General features: G+C 38.8%; 1 protein-coding gene across 2 annotated transcripts; it reads right to left on the reverse strand.

The window, feature by feature from the left end:
* Positions 1–203: 203 nt before the first annotated feature.
* On the reverse strand, positions 204–23,019 carry smc5 (structural maintenance of chromosomes 5). 2 transcript variants are annotated; one of them, XR_014604606.1, is made up of 24 exons: positions 22,764–23,019; positions 22,551–22,692; positions 21,327–21,379; positions 21,064–21,226; positions 13,810–13,944; positions 13,573–13,713; positions 12,722–12,883; positions 12,560–12,631; positions 11,213–11,468; positions 10,875–11,029; positions 10,670–10,783; positions 9,712–9,806; positions 9,490–9,622; positions 8,486–8,659; positions 7,521–7,690; positions 7,222–7,345; positions 7,014–7,136; positions 6,166–6,294; positions 5,982–6,077; positions 4,478–4,582; positions 4,283–4,402; positions 2,416–2,595; positions 983–1,122; positions 204–907 (listed from the first exon to the last, which is right to left on the reverse strand). XR_014604606.1 is itself a non-coding variant. In XM_084103763.1 (24 exons), exons 1-24 carry the CDS (start codon positions 22,919–22,921, stop codon positions 767–769), a joined length of 3,237 nt encoding a protein of 1,078 aa, XP_083959889.1. In that variant the 5' UTR covers positions 22,922–23,003; the 3' UTR covers positions 204–766. The 2 variants fall into 2 exon arrangements, 1 of the variants encoding a protein (XP_083959889.1); XM_084103763.1 differs by having other exon boundaries at positions 983–1,078; positions 22,764–23,003.
* Between the last annotated feature and the right edge of the window lie 471 nt (positions 23,020–23,490).

A 23,490-nucleotide genomic window follows, 5' to 3' on the forward strand; every position in this document is an offset into this window, starting at 1 on the left:
TACAATGCTACGCACCAGCAAGGCTTCATTACACATGATGTGCACTTCCTCAGTGTTCTTGAACAAATCAGTTGAGTGAATGATTCAATGTCTCGCTCAAAGCGGAGTGACGTACAGTGAAACTGATGACTCAGCAAGTCATCCAATTATTGGATTTAGTACGGAAACCCTGTCTTGAAGGAATGGTCAGAAATAAAGAATAGTACAAGAACAACATTTTTAATCAATTTGAACTGTTTGCAAATTATATCATTTTGAAATAGAACATTCAATCTGATTCATATGCTGAAAATGGAAAAAAAAATGCTTTAATATATACACTACTGAGCAATTATGAATTACATAAATCACGTAAATGACTGTCAATTCACAACGGCAAAATGTAACATTTCTATCGTAAAACAAGCTACATCTGATCACTCTTTCACAGATAAAATCTGCAGTGATGCGCTTCATGTTTGGCATCTGTGATCAGTAAAGTCTTGCCTTCTTTGATATGATTGGCCAGCTCAATTATGACCAGCCTCGACTTTTTGACAAAAATTAAAATGTCAAATATTGGGCTGTGGAGGAGGGGCACAATCTGGCCATTTCTAGTTATTTTGGATGGTGGTTACTAAATATGAGCAATAATAATAATAATAAGACATTGCTGGTTTGCATTTATTACATTAGAACAGAAAGTCCTTTCATCAGGACTCATATTTAGGCGCTCGACAGTGAACATGTGACGGAACAAGAGCTTGAGCTGCACATGCGGTGCGGTTCAGGAAACGTGTCTGCGTCTGGTGCGTCTGGCGCGTCTCAGGAAGTCCTTCTCTCTCCACTTGTTCGGCTGCAGCATGTGCGGTCCGTTGTGAACACAGAGGATGGTCATCTGCGCCGCGTACTGCAGGTTCTGCAGCAGCTACACACACACACACACACGAGTTACACACACACATCAGTGAACACGTCACACAACCGTATTCAGGAAACCCACCTTAGGAGTGATGAAGAAATACTGAGACGTGTTCACACCGCACGCACTTCTCACCACAATGTCAAACACTCGCCTCTCGTTGACAGGGTCCATCCCCTGCACCAACACACACACACACACACGAGTCACACACACTCCACCTGAGGAATGGAGAAACATAATACCACAACTGTACTAGATGTTCCTCTACTAAGGTAATTGATTTCATACGGATTAGCAACGAGGCTGAAACTAAGTTAATTCAAACCAAACCTGAAAACACTAAAGAAACATTTACCTCATTAATTATTAAACATCATTACATGGCTCTGTGGAATACTTGATCCTGATTGGTGGTATGTTATTCCCCTCTTGCTGGGAACGGGTTTTCCTTGTGGAAGTTTTACGTTTGGCGAGCAAATAAAACATGAAAACTCAGTCATATCAATATTTTGTGTAGAGTTATTTAACATGTCATCCGGTATCGTGGCCTCGCTCTCGTTTCATACAAACGCGGCTGCTGCCATTTTGTGACTATTGTTTTGCACTGCAATGCATTATAACAAACAGGAACGATTTTAAATCAGTTTCATCTCAGATCAATATCCTCATTATTATTTATGTGGTGAAATACCGTGTAATAAGTGGCATGACTGTACCGTTTCTCTTAAATGTCCGTCTAGTTTGAACGTGGAAGCTTTGCGTTTAAAGAGCTAATAAAATATTTTGACTCAGATCAATATTTAATGTTTAAATATTTACTTACGTGGCAGTAGCCATATAATATGCAGGATAAAGTATAATGTACATCCAGCTGGTTGTTCTTCAGACTGAAGCAGGATCACCCTGTCGGGTTTATTCTGGGATAACGACTGGCTGGATGTACATTATCCCTTACTCAACAATACTAGACTGACACCAGTGTTATCTTAGTATTATTGAGATCCCACTATAGTTTTTATTAATAATTTGAATTGATTTTATTTTTATATTTTATTTTTAGTTATTTTAGTACGTCAAGTTAAACTAAATAGAAATGAGAAATGTTGCTTTGGCAATTAGCTGAAATAAAACAAGTCTAAATGCAAGACATTTTTTAAATAGTTTTCTTTTTAGTTGCTGTAATGACCCCGAGACCTGATTCAGCGACTCCAGATGTCCGTCTGGTGCACGTTTATCATTATACACCTATAGATCTGTGTAGCCCCGCCCCTTTTCAGCTCTGCGCTCCTCGTTTTAAAATCTTCCTGGACTACTGGCATTTGTTATGGCATCCGCTTCAAACATTACAATGCTCATCGTTATAATGTTCATTAACTCTACATGTACAATAAGTAAATCCGCTTCGACGGCGATGCCATAGAAATATACAAAATTCTGGAGATGTGTGTGCGCTGGTTTGTCTGGAGCACGAGGTCTATCTGAAAGAACATGTACGTCCTGAGGTTCCTGACCTGGTTGATCTCGTCCACCACTCTGAAGGGGCATCGGTTGAGCTCCTGCAGGGCCATGAGGTACAGCATGGTGGACACACTGCGCTCTCCTCCGCTCTGGTGGTGAGGCGTGAGCTCGTGCATCTGCGCGTTACTGCGAAACTTCACCTGGATGCGGATGCCGTACTTGTCATACTCCTCCTGAAACACACGTTCACAATGCTATGTTTGCTAGAGTCTGACACCCCGTGTTATGTTGCTTAAAGCTGCGATATGTTTGCAGAACAAGTTGAGAAGGCGGCTTTCAAAACGATCAAAGAAAGGAAACTTTGCCAACACGTACCCTTAAAAGTGAAGTAGGTTCATGTTAAAATACATTCTCTCAACACAGTATATTAGTAAGCCATTCATGGGTTTATCTCCCCCAGAAGTGCTCAGATCGGTCCGCTCAGATCTGTCAATCACTTTCCAGCTCAACCAATAGCAAGAGTTTGGGGGCGTGGCTTCAGTAGCAGGCGGAGCCAGAGGCTGTTTAACCGCTGTGGGTTCATGACTGATGCGTTACATGGGAAAACACATTCAGCTTCGGTTACAGGAGTGCAAGCCAAAAGTCACTGCGTTTAAAGAGATCATGAACACGTCAAAGCGAACGAGACAGAGATGCTACGTGCTACAATGGACTCTTGACGTGTCCAGCGTAAACAGCCTCAAATGTGTGGCACATCATGTCAAAAAATATAAACATGTCTCATGTTTAGGTCAATGCACTTGTATTTTGCACTTTCCGTGCAGCAGCTCACTCTGTGTCCTCCGCTATTTCAGATGTGCTCTTAATTTCAAACTACTGTGTATAAATGGTATTGCCCCATCCTATATCAATTATAAAATTTATATTGATATATCATACAAACTCAGCCCTGGGTGCCACTAGTGTCGCAGAAACTACATACGACCCGGCAAACTAGCAACAACTAGGGCTGGGCGATAAAACGATAACTATATGTATCGCGATAGACACGTAATCAATATCAATAAAAAATGCGTTTGATAAAACGTTTCGATCATTTTTTTTTTCTTCGTCGGAAGAAACCAGAGGTTGCGAAGCAAGTTTGGTTCCATGAACAAAGGCACTCACTCTCTGGTAACCTAGCAACGTAGGGGGTGACACGCTAACAGCCGGTCATGTAACAGTATGGTTGCGCCATATCGTTGTCTCGTGTTGCTGGATTCTTCAGTAACAGAACCGGCGTGGAGTGATAAGTGGTAAATGAGAGCCGCAGCGATTGTTGATAAAACAGGGAAAGTCAGCTCGCCAGTATGGCAGTTTTTGGATTGTTTTTGGAAGTCTGACCGTAGTCAGACCAATGTTTATATTTAACACGTTGCACTATTTTATTACACTTTATTAAGCATTTCTTACGCATTCTTTAATTTTGCACCTTAATGTTAAGAGATAATTGTTAAGTGTTCATTGTGATTTTAGACTTATGTTTACATTTTAATTATTTGAGTGTTGGAAGGTTAAATTTAAAATAAAAAATGTAATAATATTTGTCTCCTGGTCCTTATTTTAAATAGGTCATAAAAAATATCAATAATTATCGATATCGACCGATATGAAACACTTATATCGTGATACAGTTTTCAGCCCTAGCATCAACCGACACCAGCAGCGGCCCACCGGGGTAACACTGATGTGGCAGAACCCGACGAGGTGTCTCGCTGTCCGCCAGAGAAGTGTGAACCGACCTTTACAATCTCAATTACTGCAGTACAAAATAACATCCTTCACTGTCAGCTGGGCAGAAACAGAACAGAAGTCTCACATGACTGAGTATTGGTCGTTATCAGTCGATACTGTTGAAGAGAGCAGGAGAACGAGTCTCACCTCATTCTCGGAGTGCAGATCCACCTCTCCAGCGCACTGCATCGAGCGGAAGAAATCACTGAAGCGCTCGTTGATCTGATCCACCAGCAGCTTCAGAGGATTCAGCCAGCGCTCTTTCGCCTGGGAAACACATCAGAGTTTGGTTACTCTTCATCTGTCTGCATGATGAGGGTGTCTGTGTGAGGTGGGACGCACCTCAGCGATGTTTCGACGGTAAGTGGTCAGAGCGTTGGTCTTTTCGTCCAGCTCCTTCTCCAAGTTCTGAATCTCCTGCTCGCGTCGGTTATATTCCTCCACCACCTGAGAGTCAAGACAGGCAGCGCATCAAACAGGGCAGGAACGAACAACAGCCCTTCTCCTCTTCATCTTCATTACAATTGACTAAACAGAAGTATTTATGCTGCTAACTCCAGCTAGCGAGGAAGACTACACTCAGAGTGAGATACTGGCCAATGAAATGCATCGGAGAGGTTTGATTGAAATTTGAGCAGTGGTTTCATGCAGGCTATATTATATTAATTATTAGGTATTCAAAGACTTGTTTCAATCATATAAATGTGTATTTGCTGGATGCAGACAGTGGATTAGAAAGTATTATATAGTTTACCGGTTAATTACTTAATAGAATGACAAATATTTCTTTGTATATCGTTTACGTTCTGTTTAACAGCCCTGTCTCTAATCATTTATTAGACAGATCTGTCAAACAAAGACGGTAAACTAATGAAGATGGAGAATGGGGGATCAGGCACTGGATTCTCAGCACTTTCAAAATAAAAGTCCCACTTTCGACACACCAGCCAAAAATAAATAAATCAGCGCCGCTGGTTCTGCAAAATCCCCCAAAAAATTGTTAAAGCATTATAAGCCTAGCCGATCAGCTACGAGGAGAATCACAACATTACAAACTTTGATTTGAAGCAAAAAAGTATTTTGAAAATCTGACAAAAATACAAGATTGTGTACGTAAACAGATTTAGTGAAGGAAAGAACTACAATCCCATGAAGCCCTGCGAACAGCATAATCAGATCAAAAACAATGGAGAAATATAAAACTACTAATTTAAAAATGTTGATTATATAAAAATACAAATATTTTGAGGGCATATGGAGACTAGATTATGTCATTTGCAGTGCAGCATCATGGGTAATGTAGTTTTTCAGCACAAAGTTTGCTATTAAACAATTATTTTAAAATAATGTTAAAGTAAATTCCATCGATTAAAAACCTCGTAGCTCACAGTAGGTCTTATTAAAGTTATCATTAAAAATCTATTTCCCAAGGAGAAAATGAATAATAGTTTTTAACTTCCAGAATCCGACTGTTGCACTCTATATATTCGCCTTGGTGATCAATCGGTCAACCATTAGATAATATGCTAATACAATTTAATTATAGCAACTGAGATGCATTTGGGGGAAAAAATTGACATCAGAAATTGCATATTTTCAATCAATTAGGCTGCAAGAACAATTTGGAATTGACATTCTGTTCATTTTTAAGATGGACATGGTTATCTGAGGATATTGATCCCAAAACGGTCAAATATTGAGGAAAATATTCCTCAAGCTAAACTTGGAGCTCTTTAGTTCTTAATCAAGAAACTATTCTTATTCAGAACGGCTCCTCTTTTCAAGACTTCCGGTGTGAGTTGAAGTTAGGCAAAGTGTGAATGAGCTGATGTGTAGTTGTCCTCACAGCATCACTGAGGCCGGTGAAGCACTCCGCTCTGGTCTTCTCTTCATTCAACATGGCATCAATCTCATCCAGTGTATCAGGCAACTGTCTGAAGGCCTGGAAGGAAACCACACACACATAATGTTGTAAAGTACTGAGTTAAACACAGAACGGAGGACAGGTGTCTGAGGTAGACAGAGCTCACTGTATGTAGTTCCTCTGGGACCGCCGTCTCTCCAGGGATCATGTTACAGATCTCGCTGACCCTCCTCATCAGGGTCTTGCATGTGTTCAGCAGATTGTTCTTTATCTGGTCCAGCTTTTTATACGCCACCTGTGCCGACACACAGACACATGTGCAGGGGTCTTACTGGGCACCATTCATCAGTGGGTCAGGAAGTTTTCATTAACGAAATGAAAATATACTAGGAAGTGATTACAATCATATTTAAAGCAATTCAGAACCATTACAGTGAACAGTGCGCATCTGAAGTGTACATTATTTATCGGCTTTAATATATCTGCCAAATTTTCTTATCGGGCCAATAACAATTACATGAATAATGAACAAATATCAGCCGAAACCGATATGGTGGCTGATATATCATACGTCCTTAAAATATACTCTATTATCCTCAATAATTCAAATTCTCTACCTGAATAATTAGGGGCCATTTACACATGTTTTGTGGTTAAAAACTTTGAGACGTTTTTTAAAAGTTGAAATTCTATTAACCCGAGCACAGAAGACGCGAGCGCAACGGTCAGACACGTCCATTATGGCATAAAAACAGTGGAGCAGTAGCGCAGTGCAATGGGAAAACGCATTCTTTGTATTTGTACGAATTTAAATAAATATCAAGTCACCTTCAAAATAGATAGAATATTACAAAACAAATGACGTTTTTGAGTTATTAAATATAATAACTTATCTCTTATATTAACACAAGTATATTAATGCAATAATATATTATATTTGTATAAGAATTGAAATGGGATTATAAAGAGTCCTTTAATTTATTTGTTCAACATCACGGAAGAGACGGGTCTGACCTCTGCCTGCTTGAGTTCAGATGAGCCCTCCCTGCAGTCCGTCTCCAGTTTGGTTTTCTCAGCGGAGAGACCTGCGCTCTGGAGAGCCAAGTACACCTTCTCCATACTCAACCTGGCCTTCGTCTACACACACACACACACACACACACAGTCATGAGACAAAGAACATCCGACAGTAGAAACCAACATGCAGAGAGCACAAACACACCTGCATGTGACTCAAATACTCCTCCATTATGGCCACTTTCTTGTTGTTTACAGCAGCGATCTTGGCATTCGTTTCCTGTTCAACTGTCTCCAAGTTGATCTCACTTTGCTCCATCTGCCTCAAACTACACAGAGAGAAAAAGACAAAAGTAAAGAAGCTATCGTTCATGTCTGTTACAGAGTGTGGGATGAGAAAGTTTGATCTGAACAAACCCTTCACCCAAAGTTTGAGCAGTAGCAATGATACGCTTGCCTTAGCAATAAATGAAAGAATGAAACGCACGGATGGACAGAAGGTACCTGTCCTGTTTCGTACTGATTTTCTGCTCCAGTTGTCTCTTCTTGCCTTTCAGCTCAGACAGCTTCTTCTTCTTAGCACGCAGCTCATTATCACGCCGCTCTAGTCGAGCTTGTTGCTCACGAATGGCTGCCATCCGTTCATCAATACTCCGCACCTGCCGCTCTGCTGCCTGTCAACGAGATGTCAAATCACACAGTACATTAAAAAAAGTGGAGCTGAAAAATAAAAACAGTTTTTAAAGAAGCATACAACATTTTTCAGCCCCCTAAAGCTATTTCTTAATGATTTAATGAAAACCAACACTTTACCAACGAAATCAATATATCTTCCAATCTGCTGCGTGTTTATATCAGTGGTGACAAAAGCTGTTTCTCTTATCAAAGTTGTAAACTATACGCAAAATTGGAATAACGCATTAAAAAATAAATTGTGAATAACGCACTGATTCCATCCCATGTCACTTCCTGGGAAATTGGCGCAAAATATCTGTAATAAAAATGGAAGCTGCTGCAATCAGGGAAGAAACTGTGGCTCTTTTTTCCTCCATCATAAATGAGTTGCGTCTCAGAGCGCATAGGCGGATATAAACAATATAAACGCATGTCATGTTCTCTTGCGTTCGGAGGCTGGTGTTTGGGAACACAATCATGCGAGACGCTTCTGGGAGGGAATTAAACCAAATCATTCTGATGGCAGACTTTGGCTCAGGCATTTCAGAGCGACCAAACCAACATGTGAGATGCTGTGATGCGATTGGTCCGCTGGTTAGTCATTATCCAATCACATCCACTGTTGAGGCAAAATCACAAGTTTTTTTGTTGCACATCGAGGGATTTATTCAGTGAATGTTTTTCTATCATAATTATGTCTTATCTGATATAAAAAATGTATGCACCAAAATTAAGCACTTTTTTAATGCACATTTTTAGAATCTATGCGCATCGTGGAATATTCCCTCTCTCACTCTCATCTGCTCCTCCAGGTGGCGTCTCTCGTCCGCATCCACGGCTGTGGTGAGGAACTGTGAGGGCCGCAGGGCCGAGTTACTGGAGACCACGTTATTAGAGTAGAAGGACCTCTTCACGGTGTACTTCTCCTCCGCTGTGTAGAGCATCCTCAACTGAACCTCTCTGATCACCTGCGAAAGAATGTTTATTTGTTTATGTCAGCAACAAGGCTATTTTCATTAGCAAAAACAACATAATTTATACAATTAACAAAAAACTATATAAGACATTTCAGGTTAATACAAGATAGAAATTCTAAAATACATTCAGGTGATACTTCAGTTTTGAAATACAAACACATTTCTGAATTAAACCATTGTCTATTTACATTAAAAACATTGCAGTCCAGTGAAATATGTTTAATAGTCATTGAAGTTCGACATGGAAGGCATTGATGGTGGTTCTTCGCCTTTTCCCTGCCACAGAATAACACCAGGAAAAGCTTGTAGGACCATATGAATTTAGTTTCGTGTTTTCCATTTTAATTGTTTCATTAATTTTCATTTAATAATCAGAATGCATGTCAAATCAATTAAAACTTTACCGATTTAATAATAACTGTAACAAAAAAAATCTGAAATTCTGTGCTATCGGTTTTACCTTTTCTGGATTCTGCTTTATAATTTAAAACAAATCCCCCATATAGTGAGATGGCAGACGCTGGCTGAAAACATGCTGAAAATGCTTCAGAATGTGTGTGTAGTGTGTAGAAACTGTGGTGCTCATTCACACAGAGACATGCAGACTTCTGATTCAATTGCTTTTGAGCTTTAATATTTAGACGCTAGTCAATAATAAGTGTACAGCCCTACTTTAGATTTATCCAAAATTAGCTGAAATTTAACAGTAAATTCTGCGATTCTATCCACATTTTCTACAACACTGAAACCATAGGCCCCCAAATACATGATGTGATTAAGTGTTTTTAGGCAGCGTCCCAGCTGAATGAAGGAGGACCCACCTTCTCAATCATGTTCTTGGTCTTCTCTGTTCCTACAGGTACATCATTGACTTTATACTGATGGCACAAGTAACTCATGACTTCCTCAGGAGCATCAAACAGCTCACGCAAGTACGAGAAGAAGCCATACTGCCTGCCAAAAAAATAAAATGCATAAATACATAAGCTAAAAATGAGCTGAATAAGATGTATTAGTACAGCAGGTCAAGAAGAAGGTGTTACTTTAGAGTCTCGAGGGGTCGTGACGGTGGTCTGGTCGAGCAGGACTCAGCTGGAGCGATGACACTGTTGACTCGTAGCTTCTTTGAGTCTCGCACCTGAGAAAACATGACACATCTTACTGATTTTACTTCACTTTACATCTATTATAGATGTTTATTATGCTATTATTTTATTGCATTATATTATTATGTTTATTGCTAATAACACATCAATTGTGTCAATTCATATCACAAATTAAGGCTTTAAACTGTAAATAGACATGGTACATTTTGGTAACAGGGTTTCAAACATTTACAAACTTCATATAAATTGAACAGAAAATTGTTCACGGTGAGCAATCACCATTTTTTCCTCCACTGACCATTTGTTGTAGGGGTGGGCGATTGACACGATTAACTCGTAGAAATTTGTCGATCGGTACGAGATTTTGGACTTATTGGTCTTTAAGTTTACCTGCTGTCGTTATTAATGTTAATCAAACATAAACCCTCTCACTGCTCTTGACTGAATCACTTTAATAAGAATAAATGTATTTTTAATTTATACAGTAAAGACCATGCATTGTTTTTTATACATTTGATTATACATTTTATGTAGTATTTCTAGTGCTTAAAGTTTTTCAGGTTGGTCCATTTCATTTGTGTCTTTGTTCTATTGTAGTTTGTCGTCTTTGCTCATTCTTTATCACTGTGTACTCGTCTTCAGTAAGCTTGAGTTTTGTTTTTTTTCTTTTACTTAGGCTAGTATTAGTTTTTTGTCATATGGAAAATGGTGACAAGAATTATGAAAGATGATAGATAACCTTATCTAAAGCAAAAACAACTATATTGGGAGATATATATCGTTATCATGAAATAAAATTAGTCATATCGCACACCCCTAATAAAAAAATAAAATAAAAATAAAAGATACTCATTGTGTCAGCTTCATTGCAAGTACTACATGCGGAGCTTCTCACCTCTGCCATGAACCTCTCCATGTCCTGCTGTCTCTGAAAGACGAAGGCTCTTAAGTCGTTTAGAGGGATGTGACTCTCAATGTATTTTGCGTGCCGAGCATCACGGACATTTATCTGGCAAAAAAAATTTGCGAGAACATCAAACTAATCTGCTTGGACAGCCATGTCCAGAAAACAGCAAGTGAATGAGCCGCTGTGCTCTCACCACCAGCATCATGGGCTCGTGGACATTGCCTTCAAAACGGTCACGGTTTTCCCTCAGCCACATGAGGGCCGTGTACGTGTCACGGTAACGGCCGCGCAGCTTATCTTCTTTCACCTTCATCATGTCCTCCAGACTCCTCAGACGATTCTGCAAACCTTCAAAACAACAACCAATAAACTAAAAATAAGTACAAGACTTAGTACCATGAACAGATAGAATTGATATGCTCAATTTTAGCGGTTTCTCCACAACAGGCAAAGCTATAACACCATTAATAACTTCAAAATTTCCTGTTTATACAACACATTTGTATGTTTTTTTGTGCTATTAAACATTACGCATAAGTTCTCCATAAGCTTCGTCTTTATCTCTGCGCAGGTCCAAACTCTCGCCCTCCAGTTTGGCTTTTTCTTCCTGGATGGTCCTCAGCTCTGTGTTCACAGCCTCGATCTGAGGCGTGACGTCCTCCATGCTGTTCATGTTCTGCAGCTCCTTCTGCAGGTCTTGGATCATGAGCTGCGTGTGTCCAATCCGCTTCTGCCGGTCCGCCTCCTCCGTCTGCTTCAGACTCAGGTCCTGTCTGATGTCATCCACCTAGCGGTTGACAGAGGAGACAGCGATCAGTCAGTGTTTTAATACAGTCTTTATTGGTGTAATAAAGCAGTGTTTCTCGACCGGTGGGTCTCACTCCAAAAGTGGGTTGTGGAGTGTGCAGTCAAAGAAACAACAACAACAAACGTAATTCCAAATGTTTTAGTAATGCGGGACTTTTATTTTGAAAGACATGCGTAAAAGCCGTCGACTCTTCAGTCAGACGCAGTTTGAGTAAAGAGTGCCTGAGAAAAACGCATTGTCTTGATTTGCTGGGAAGGATTTGCATGTTCATTCTATTCATCAGGATCAGTGTCCATGTGTTTCGTCAACAGTTCATGTTAGCAGGGCTTGACATCAACATCCGCCAACACGCTAAATGCGGGTGGATTTCAGGAGTGGCGTGTAACAGTCACTCCTATTAGCCACTTTGGCGGGTTGAATTTTATATATTATAGCCTATAAATTTTTCAATTGTAGTCTTTTAAAAAGGCATCTGAAATAATAAACTAAGTGCAATGAAGTGTTGTCAAAAATACAGATTCTTTTGACACTGAAATATCAGAAATGCTTCCAATACTCATTTTACTCACTTTCTCGCTCTCTCATCTCAAGCTGACACACAAACCCGCCTCTCCTCACTCACTTATTCCCGCAAATTTTGCGCTCACACTCAAAGTGTGGCACATAAAACCACCTCTCAGTACTAAACTGAGTTCTTTTTAGCTGCTTATTGTGCTTAAACATTCAAATACACACTAAATAATGTCAGTCAGTTATGTTTTAAGTGAATGTGAACAGTTGAGAAAGAAAACACAGTGTAACAGTATAATGGATCTGTGCGTCAGGTCTTTAAGTGACAGCAGCCTAATATTCCTGCTGCCAAATTATGAGATGATTTAGAAAATATCTATTTGGCAGTTTTCCCCCATGGTTATTGATGTCAAAATGTCAAAATATCTTATACTGTTTAATCATCAGTGTTAACCATTTTTGAGAAATGAATACTTGCTTCAAAGACCTAAAAATGTGGGTCATAGTGACCATGCTGAGAACCAAAATGTTTCATAAACGGTTCCTCTTTCAGAACAAACCTCTTTACTCCTCAGTTCAAGCTGATCATGTTTCTGTTTACATTTCTGTGACACCTCTCTGATACTGGCGGTCTGAAAAAAACAAAAAACAGTGGCATTAATTCTACATACAGAAGGAGATGAGACAGATAGTTGGTAATAGGGTTAGTGGTCTGCGCTGACCTTCTCCCTCATCTGCTGCTCGATGGGCTGCAGCTGACTCTCCACCGACCGGATCTTTCTGATCAGTGGCTCCTGAGCATCTTTCAGCGACTTCAGCTTCCTTTTCATTTCCTCTTTGTCCCTCTTCACCCCCTCCATCTCTTCACGTGCCGTTTCATACTCCTAAAAATTGGAAACAGAGAATAGTCTAGAAATACTTTTATCAAAAGGACATATTTTCACTTAAAACTTGGCAAATCTTTGTTCAGGTTTCTCTGAGCAATAGGACTTTTTTTGGCATCTATTGGTGTCGTGTTTACAGGCACGTGGGCGGGACAATAACCTGTCACTCATATGAGATCCACCAATAGCAAACCACAATCATTCAATCAATTCCCCACGGACAAAATCAAGCCCCGCCCTACATTTGATCTTGTTCCAGAAGCCGTTTCACCCTGATATATTTGGCAAAAGGGAAGAAAAGACTATCACAGCTTCTATTTCATGTCGACTTTAAATTTGCAACTTTATATGGGAGTATAGCAACTATAAACATTCTGAGTTGTCCCAGGTATTTGTCATCAATGATTCATTTATTTGACAAAACAAAACTGTCTAATATTAATAATAGGGAGTTTTCACAATAAAGTGACTAGTATTCAGTGCATTGTGTGATCCAACCATAGCGGTCAGTCACCATGAGTGAGGACCACCCTTATAATGAGGCTTAATTTCTCTCAGGAAAGCTTTTTAGCACTAATGTAACAACATGAAACAGAAAGAATGTGCACAATCATGACTTATGATTAATATCAAAGAAACCTTCCACTCTGGTTTTGGGAAAGTTTAGCCTAGTAAGATGGGACGCTCACCACCAAGGGTTTCTTCTTCTCTAGCATCTGGATCCTGTCCAAGTGTCTCTTCTTCATGTAGTAACGTTCCACATCCAGCTTGTTCCTCTCATTCCTCTGCTTGGCCTTCTCTAGGAAGTTGGCTTTCTCCTTACAGACATTCTGTTCAAGCACCACACACAGCATGGAGTAAAATTAAAGGCCCAATCGGGACTATAAACACAATATACTGGATTTCAATACAAGAAAAGCGTTCACCTCCAGGTCCCTCTCCTTGCTGCGAAACGTCTTGAGCTCGCAGTGAAACTCATACATTTCTGGTGGGCCGACAGACTTCTCAGTGGCTTCAAGAAGCTCAATCTTACTCATCTTAGCAAACTCACCGACCTTCTCCTGTGACACCAGATCAAAGGCAGAGGATTAATTATAGAGGACATATTACTGATTATTTTCACCACATTCTCCATTGTTGCAGCTCCTCTCTTCCTGGTCTGTCAGTAACACTCCGTTTAGCTTCTGTCTCTATGAAGCCCCTCCTTCTGAAAAGCACAATGTGCTCTGATTGGTCGGCTGGATCAGTGTGTTGTGTTTGGTCAGCCGTTTCGAGTGTGTTTGGGAAATGTCCCGCCCCTTACCATAACCGCCAGTTTCAACACTACCAACTAACTCAACCAGGCCTCCTCCCTTTATTCTGCGTATGCCTTGGGATGGAATTATTTAAATGAGGAATATTGTGATGTGTTCGTTCCCTGAAGAAAACTGAAGACTACAATGGAGGCGTTTCAGGGAGTTCAGAAACAGTGCTTACCAAACATGTTCACAAGTCTTTGGGGTCCAAGTTCATGTCAAGTCTTTGTTCTATTTTTAGCAATAGTTCTTTCAGCTAGTTTTCAGAGTTTTGAAATATCAAAACTGATGACTTATATTGTCCAATAAAGCACACCAAGTATTGTTTAAATAATTAATTTAAAACACACAATATATATTACATCCTATACATAAAATTTGGAATTCAGCGACGGTCACCACGAGAAAAAAAACTATGCTGTGTATTTGAGCTATTTGCTGTAGTTCTCAAGCAATGATGGGTAATGTAGTTTTCTCAAGCATTGATGGATAACGGTGAGCCGAACAGGGGCGTAAAATGTGCATGAAAGCATAAGCCAGTCAATACTTGGGGAAAAGGACATGGAAACATGTACTTATTGAAAATGGACAGCAAGCAAGCGTCTTGACAGCTGTGCAACACCAAAGCTCCCCTTTGGATTAATTGATTGCTTTTCAAATTAAATGACACAAAAATTATCACAAGGTAAGACGTGGCTATATTATAGCGGCTTGTTATTCATTTATATAACAGCACTGCCTTCAGATATGTGTCACACACGTATACAATAACACTGGCTTGGTGTGTTTAGAGATGAATTGTGATTTTTGCTGCTGCATGTAATGAATAAATGAGGAATGAATAGTAAAATGATGTGTTTCATGCTGTCATGGGGATGACTTGTGCTTTTCATGAGTCTCTGTCTTCAAGTCCATGTCAAGTCTCGAGTCAGTTGCTCAAGAGCCAAAATTAAAGTCTTTTTTTTTGCGACTTAAGTGTGACTCAAGTTTCCATCTCTGGTGCACACTGATATAAGGCGCCTTCGCACCAGAAAGTTCTAGGAAAGTTTTTTGGTTGCATTCACACCGCCAGTAGGAACTCTGAAGTGACGCAAGTCGTGCTTGTTGTTGTTGTGGCATTTATTTTGACGGCGCGGCGGACCTTTATATGGCACAGAGAACACCTGAGCCTGAGCTCACAGTGCTCGCATTCTCCGTGTTCATTAGTTTTACGATCGGTCTAACAGTTCTGTCAAATATGTTATTAGATAGAATTATTAGATGTAGAAAGTAGACCGTAATGAAAAGTTTGTAGCGTATTTTGTGTGGGTGATGTCCAGTGTTGCTAGCTGAGCAGAATTACATTATCCAAGGCTCAAAATTGCGACCATTTTGATCTGTGCGACCTAAAAATATATTTGGGAGCATTTGTGCGAGTGCAAATAATGGTTGTGGTGCGACCTATTTTCATTTCTCTAAAAAATGTTTGCAAATTACTTCACAGTGTGTACCTTATGTGCGCTGATACGCGATGGCCGGACCATCATTCTATCCAACGTTATATAACCAATCCAGGGGTTTTCCTGCATTGAATTTTTTTTGGCGGCCACCAAAGCCTTATTTGATCGGTGACAGGGCACATATATAAATACGAGAGAGAGCCCAGGCCGCACGCACGCACTCTCACGTCTTCAAACAACACGCTCTCTCTCCCTCGCGCATATTAATCAAAATAATTTGACACGATAGAAAAAGGGTGGAAGACCGAAGTTTCACGTGGAGCATTCAGAGATGTTTTTTCTCCTGAATTACCGCGGAGTGTGAATTGTGCTAAAAAATAAACTGCCGGGATAGGCTACACGTCCACTAATGACACGCCCGATTCGCGAACGAATGACTCATTTGAACCAATTCACTTTAATGAACGGTTAAAACAACTGATCAGCCCAACACTGAACTCACGAGACGTCTGAATCGGTGTATAACAAATCGGTAACACTTTACAATAATGTTCCATTTATTAAATTCTAGTTAACTACATTAACATGTAATATTAATAAACTCCACTTTGTTAATTTGTTAACCATTGTTAATGTTAATTTCAACATTTAGGCTACTAATAGCCTACATTATTGATTTTTTTTTTTTAATTTGTTAACATAGTTAATGCATTGTGAAGTAACATGAACGAACAATGAACAGCTGTATTTTTATTAACTAAGATTAACAAAGATTAATACAGCATATTATTAGCAATAGAGTGCCAAGTAAAAAATGCAGGGACAGGTGTGTGGCAAACAAATCAGGTTCATCAGGTTCGATTATTAAGGCTTTTAATCGTCAGGATGCTGCTGGTCGTTCCGCTCTACTGGCAGGGCTAATTATACGTCAAATATAACACCGCATACACCATCGCCAAAGAAGAGCTTGCCTTCACTAAATTTAAACCTATGTTGCAGCTCATGGAAAAAGAACGGAGTATGACAAATCATGTGCCAATATCATCAGGGTGAGATGATATAGAGCCAGAAGACCAATTTTCAAATCTTGGCCACAGGATGTGTAAAGCCCCAGTGAAATGAAATCTGTTAATATATATTGGTTGTTGTGGTGCTCTTAAATTTTTGCTGGAGCTCCTAACTTTTGAAGTAGGGAGCACCAGTGCTACCAAGTAAAAAAGTTAATTTCGTGCTCCTCTTGGTCCCCTCAAAGTTGAAGAGGTTAAGAGGTCCCTCTACCACTGTTTTCCATGTTCGTAGAGTTACTTTGTGGAGTAAATATATAGGCTATAATCTGGGTGTTTACACAGCCTTTTTAAAAATGGCGGGTGCTGGTGTTTCGCGTGTGTTCGGCAAATCAGTGTCACTAGACGTTAGTGATAGTTCCTATTAGGATAGTTCCTATTAGGGTTGGGTATCGATTCAGATGTTACAATTCGATTCGATTTCGATTCGCAAGCTCTCAATTCAATTCGATTTCGCTTCTCGATTCGATTTCGATTCTAAATTAGATTTCGGTTCGACTCGAATATATATTTAATACAAATCCTATTTTAATAAAAAAAGAAAAAAGAAAAGTGAACATAAGTTTACAAGTGGTTTATTAATAAAAAGAAATTAAGAGCTACAAACCAGTATATTAAACTATTTTTATTTTAGGTACACTTGGGTACATTAAAGCAGGGCTCAGTAATTTCGGGATTTCTTCGCTGTATTCTCGCTTTTTGCTCGCAGGTTTCTCGCAAGTTACTTAGTTCACCTTTAAAACAGAACCCAACTCAAATGCATACACTGAATAGACAGGATTTTGATGCAAGATGAAAAATTAATGCTGAAAATTGGACAAGTCAGAACAGTCGCATGCCTTGATCAAACAGGTTAACAATCCTCACATAAACCCATAAAAAAAAACTTGCATATTATATTTACCTGTGCCCTTTCTGTCTAAAGGCCATATACAGAAATTGAATAAAGTTATCAAACAGTCTGCGCTGCATTAATTATAGATTATATATAGACTAATCCTTATTAAAGTTACAAAAGTTCTTTAGTCAAGAGCAGTGAGTGTTTTTCTCTGTTCCCTTTGTTCTTTGATTAACTTTAACGACAGAGATAATTAGTGGCTACTGTGTACTGTCCCTTTAAGACCAGTCGCTGCTAACAGAGACGCGGATCTCACACGCACCTCATTCTCTCACGAGTCATATCTCTTCACGTTCATCATAAGACTACTCTTATGTTATGAAGATACTCGACAAAAAGACATTTTGGCATAATTGTGTGTGTTATTGTTCGTTCAAGCGCAAAAGAGAACTGTATTCTGGGCTGTCTTGTGCGCACGCACGATCTCAGATAAAAGAAACATAAAATCTCACAGCATTAGCTATAAAATGGCAGAGGTGGACAGTAACAAAGTACATTTACTTGAGTACTGTACTTAAGTACACTTTATGAGTATCTGTACTTTACTTGAGTATTATTTTTCTGGAAACTTTTTACTTTAACTTCACTACATTTGAAAGACAAATATCTTACTTTTTACTCCACTACAATTCTGTCAGGTCCTTGAGTAGAAAGTAGTAATGTCAGTCAGGGGATGATTTTGGTTGCAGGTTTCTGACGTCAATTCGACTTTCATTTCCAGCCACAATGCAACCCCTGCAAAAATGCAACCCCTGAGGGTCCCTGCAACCAAAATCATCCCCTGACTGACATTACTACTTTCTACGTTAAGACGTGGACGTTATTGTGTGCACTTATTCAATCTCACATTCAATCCCACTAATGGAACTGTGTTCTAGAAATAAGATATTTGATATTGATATGAGGGTAGGTATAGATTCAGAGGCATAAGGTACTGTAAGTATTACACACAACAATGCAACAATAATAAAACAATGCATTGACATTTACTTTTGATACTTAAGTACTTTTAAAAACGAGTACTCCTGTACTGTACAGTAAAAATCGGTCTTTACAACTTTTATTTGTAACGGAGTAATATTTGACCAGTAGTATCTGTACTTTCACTCAAGTAACAGGGTTTGTACACTTTTTCCAAGGTCAAATTCAAGCACTTTTCAAGCACTTTCCAGGTCCATTTTAAAGCTTTTTCCAGCACCTTACACTACCGTAAATTACATACCAATACATAGTTAAAATTATTATTTAGTGTTTTTATCACATCAAAAGAGATAAACAGCCAAATGTTTCATAATAGCAGAGGGCTGCACGATATTGAAGAAAAATGAGATATGCGATAACTCATTAAATAATGCGATATTCAATATGCAATACGATAATGCTTAAAGTGTGTCAAATTAACTTAAATTATCTTTAAAATGTCTTTAAAATGATATAACCTACACATACGTGTTTCACATTCTTTTTGTGATAGGAAAATATCCCTACAACTTCTGACAGTGAACATCAGTGTTTTACTGTAGCATAAGAAGTGTTATTTTAACATCACTGGGGTTTAGGGGTTCAGGTTATCCTACATTAGGTTTATTTAACAACAGAAACTGATTAATCAAATGTAAAAATAAACACTGCTTAGTTTTCACTGCATGAATTAAATATACTGATTCTTATTAAAGCTACAAAAGTTAGCCTATTCAGCCAAAAGCAGTGAGTGATTTTCTTTGTCTTTTGTTCATGACCCCAGTTATTGCAAGCCGTTGTGATATGCAATTATGCATATTGTAATATATATACATTTACAATATTTCAATATATTGTGCAGCCCTAATATTAAAGCCAATCACAAGTGTTATTCTTCGAAATGTATCACTAAGTATATAGCCATATGAATAATATACTTTTCATTATATTAATGTCCAAATAGTGCTTACCAGATAATGTGATTTATAGGCTGTAAAACTGAATTAATTTCAAATATGAAGACTTGAAGATTTGAACAGAAATATTTGACAGGCCTTCCCGTTTTGGGACACATTCTTGATATAGACCAGGTTTGAACAATATCTGAGTGCACAGGCACCTGCCTGATAAATGTATTTCATTGCCAAGATGTCTTGGGCCAAGACATAACGTTAGCTAATACATTTACTGGAATAGAGCAGTGTAAATATTGCATAGGGCCATCCTAAACCTTACAGTAACAGTATACTACTTATGACACTGACTGATTTCAGTTCAGCAATCAGCGACTGTTGTTATGCACTGGGCTAACGTTTGCAGGTTAATTTGCACGTTACAGTTCTGTAATTTTGGCAATGTTCACTGCATATTCCACAAATGAACGTGACATAACGGACATGCAATACTTACATTACATTGTCACACCAAGTACTCTCAGTCACTAATGGCCCTTTCAGATAGGACGCGGACCGCGCTGCGCTATGAAATGAAACCGATATATTTCAATGGCTTGCGCCGTGCGACTCGGACCAAAGCGGAGCTCAGCGAGCTCGCGCGCACGCCGCGGTCAAAGTTTAAAATAGTTCAACCATAGACATCATGAGTTCAACTGTTGCCGCTGCGTGGCCAGTAAAAACGGTGCATCCAAACAACCGCGGAAATCAAAATGAAAACTCCGCCTACTTTTGCTCTGGCCAGCGTAACGCAAATCAATCTGTATCTGATTCTGAAGGGCTACATTTTTTTTCTCCATTTAATAAAGAACTATTTCGTCAGAAAGATATTTCTTGTGAAATAAATACAATTACAAATTCAAGCATTTTCAAGCATTTTATCCAAAATTCAAGCACTTTTCAAACCTTGAAAACACAACATCAAAATTCAAGCACTTTCAAGGATTTCAAGCACCCGTACGAACCCTGAAGTAAGGAAGTTGTGTACTTTGTCCACCTCTGTAAAATGGAGTTTGCAAGCCTATGAACAGTGGAGGAAAACTAATACTGGCTTTTGGGTAATAGATAAATAAATATGGAAAAAAATCGATTCGTGGCGTTTGAGAATCGATTTTGAATCGACCACATTTTAAAAACGATTAATCGAAAAATCGATTTTTTTTTTGCCCAGCCCTAGTTCCTATAATGCTGGTTTAGACCCTAGTCTGATGTAGGAGCTAAATTAGTTCCTCCAAAAGGTGTTCCTAAAACTAAAATCGTTCCTAGTTCCCGGATTTTGGCGTGTTCGCACCGCAGGAACTTCCGCCAATAGTTCTAGGAACTATGAAAATGTTCCTCCGGTGCGAAAACCCCTATAGAGAATAGCTCCCTTTGGAGAGACTTTGTGCTTTGAAGAGCTTTTTCATGCTCAAACAGCAACATTACACACTAAAGAACTTGTAAAAGAGCATATTAGTTCCTCTTTAAAAAAATATATATATATATATATATATATTAATTCTTCAAAACTTGACATGTTTGGCAATATTTATAGTGCAATAAAAGCTCGTCATTATAATAAGAGCACTCACCTGTGGCAGAAACTGACACAAGTTGCCGACCTGAATGTGCAGCTCCTTCACAGCCTCCTCCACAGCCTTCTGGCTGGAGTGCTTCTTATTGAGCATCCAGGACGACTGGTTGTTCTCCACCTGGATCTCTCTGGTGATTATCAAATTTCCACTCGCTCTGAATCTGGACACAAAGATGAAAATATATCAAATCTATGTCTCTCCAAGGACTTTTGGAAATGGAAATTGAACAAATATATATACATGTATATATATATACTTACAACTCAATTTCAACTGAACCTTTATTACACCCTCGCTTCACATACAGACCAACCTAGAACATAAAAATATCTAGTTTATTTATTATTTATTGACAAGTATGTAACAGTGATATTTTAGTATATACTATTATAATTTTCATTGAATTTATGTTTTTATATTTTCAATTTTCATCCTAAAGCTTTAGTAATTTTGTAGTGTTTAAGATTATATAGTTTTTATTAATTTCTATTTCAGTTTTAGATATTTTTCGAACATAATGAAAATTAATGAATGAATTTAAACTAAATGAAAATGAGACATGTTTAAAATGTATAAATCTTTTATATTTTTCTGTATATTTTTATATAGTTTCTGAATGTAAAATCTGAAAACTATGCACAAAGGAAAACATTTTCAGTATCATACTTTTTTTTAAATGCTAATTAAAGTCCCAGTGAACCGGAAATTGCAACCGACTTTACATATTTCCAAGTGAAAGGGAATATTGAATAGAGGGAAGAGTTTTACTTTAGCGCACCTCCTCTCCATCCCTCGCTCACAGCAGACTGACGGTTGAGGGAAGTGCTTAAGGAAATTCAACCCAAGCGTCATCAGAGAAGGAACGCTATTCCAGAGCGGAAGCAAATTTTCTTATTTTGACTTAAGATTACCACGACAAACTATCTTATTCTGTGTATTAACTTACATGGATTAATTGTTCATCAAAAGATTGTGCATCTTCAATATTCAATTTTGCATTATCAAAAGAAATGTGCGTAAAAATAAATAAGGTCCATTTTGATTTCATGAAAACTTTAAAGCACCAATTCCTTAAAATGTACATTATATGAGTTAAATTAAATCTAAAACATTCAAATCTCATGGACCCACATTTCAGTATGTATTAGAGAAAAACCCACAGGAATTGCATCTATGTAAAAACTCCCTTTCTATTAGTATCCCTGATTATATCATGTAACATTTAAGATTTACTGGCTTGTACACTTTGCAAAGTATCTACAAATAAAAAAATTGCATTCACATATATTTGTGAGTACTGTGTGTGTGTGCCAAACATCTGTGTCTATTTGAGAATCATATTGTGAGCTTTCAGGTACAGTGTATGGAAAGTTGTAGAGTTTATTGTGAAATGATTGGAAGTGTTCATGACACTTTTACCATCTGAATAAATGTGTGAAGCCTAACAGAAGCTGTGGGATAAGGTTAGCTCTCGGAAGACTCGCCTTGTCCCCTCGACCCAGCACGGCTGTTTTCCCGGCCAGGCCCAGGCAGATGGCGCACACGATGCTGGACTTCCCCGTGCCGTTGGCTCCCACGATCATGTTGAGTTTGGGACCGGGGAAAACTTCTGAGTGATCGTATGTGCTGAGAACAGAGATGAGCGTGATTACAAGCATGACCCAGACTGAATCTGTCAACACTCACGCGACACTTACAGGAAGTTGTGCATGGAGATGCGGACGATGGAGCCCTCCACAAACCCTCCTGCTCCTGCTGGGACATTTGTGCTGGTGGACGGTATCGCTGCGCGGTTGGAGGGCTGTGAGTTGGTTAATTCATGGCTTATTCGTTTTCTCTTCTGCGGCAGCTCCATTTCTCTGCCCGTAAACCCCACTGACGGTTGATAGCAAGCAGCCTCACATCACTCACTTTCGTTTCGCGCCGGTGTTGTGAGTAAGTCGCCGTGTGATTGGCCCACAGTAGTCACATGGTGTGTGCGTCATGCGTGATCGGCGAGTTGAGTTGTGCAGTAAAATCTATGAGTAAAATAGCAGTAAAGATTTATCCTGCGATAAACTAGCATACCAACAAACTATTCTTACCAGTTATACAGCATGTAGTTGTGTATATGTGCACAGGACCTGAATTTAATGTACTTACATATGACTTTTTGCCACATGTGCAGCATTTTGCTTATTATATTGCGCATAAATACTACATTTAGCATACTAACAAACTACTCTTATCATTTCTTTCAAAGTTATAAACAAACTTTCTTCCAGTAAGCTTAACAGTTTTCTGTTGTGTGTGTGTGTGCCTAATAATTAACTATATTCGGAGGACAAATTTGTACCCAGAAGTGACCAAAACCTGACAGAATCTCCAAAAACGTCCTCATTTGTATATCTGGTATAAAAATAAAGTAATTAAAGGGTTTTTAAA

Source organism: Abramis brama (assembly GCF_963993115.1).
Source record: "Abramis brama genome assembly, chromosome: 25".
NCBI classification, from domain to species: domain Eukaryota; kingdom Metazoa; phylum Chordata; class Actinopteri; order Cypriniformes; family Leuciscidae; genus Abramis; species Abramis brama.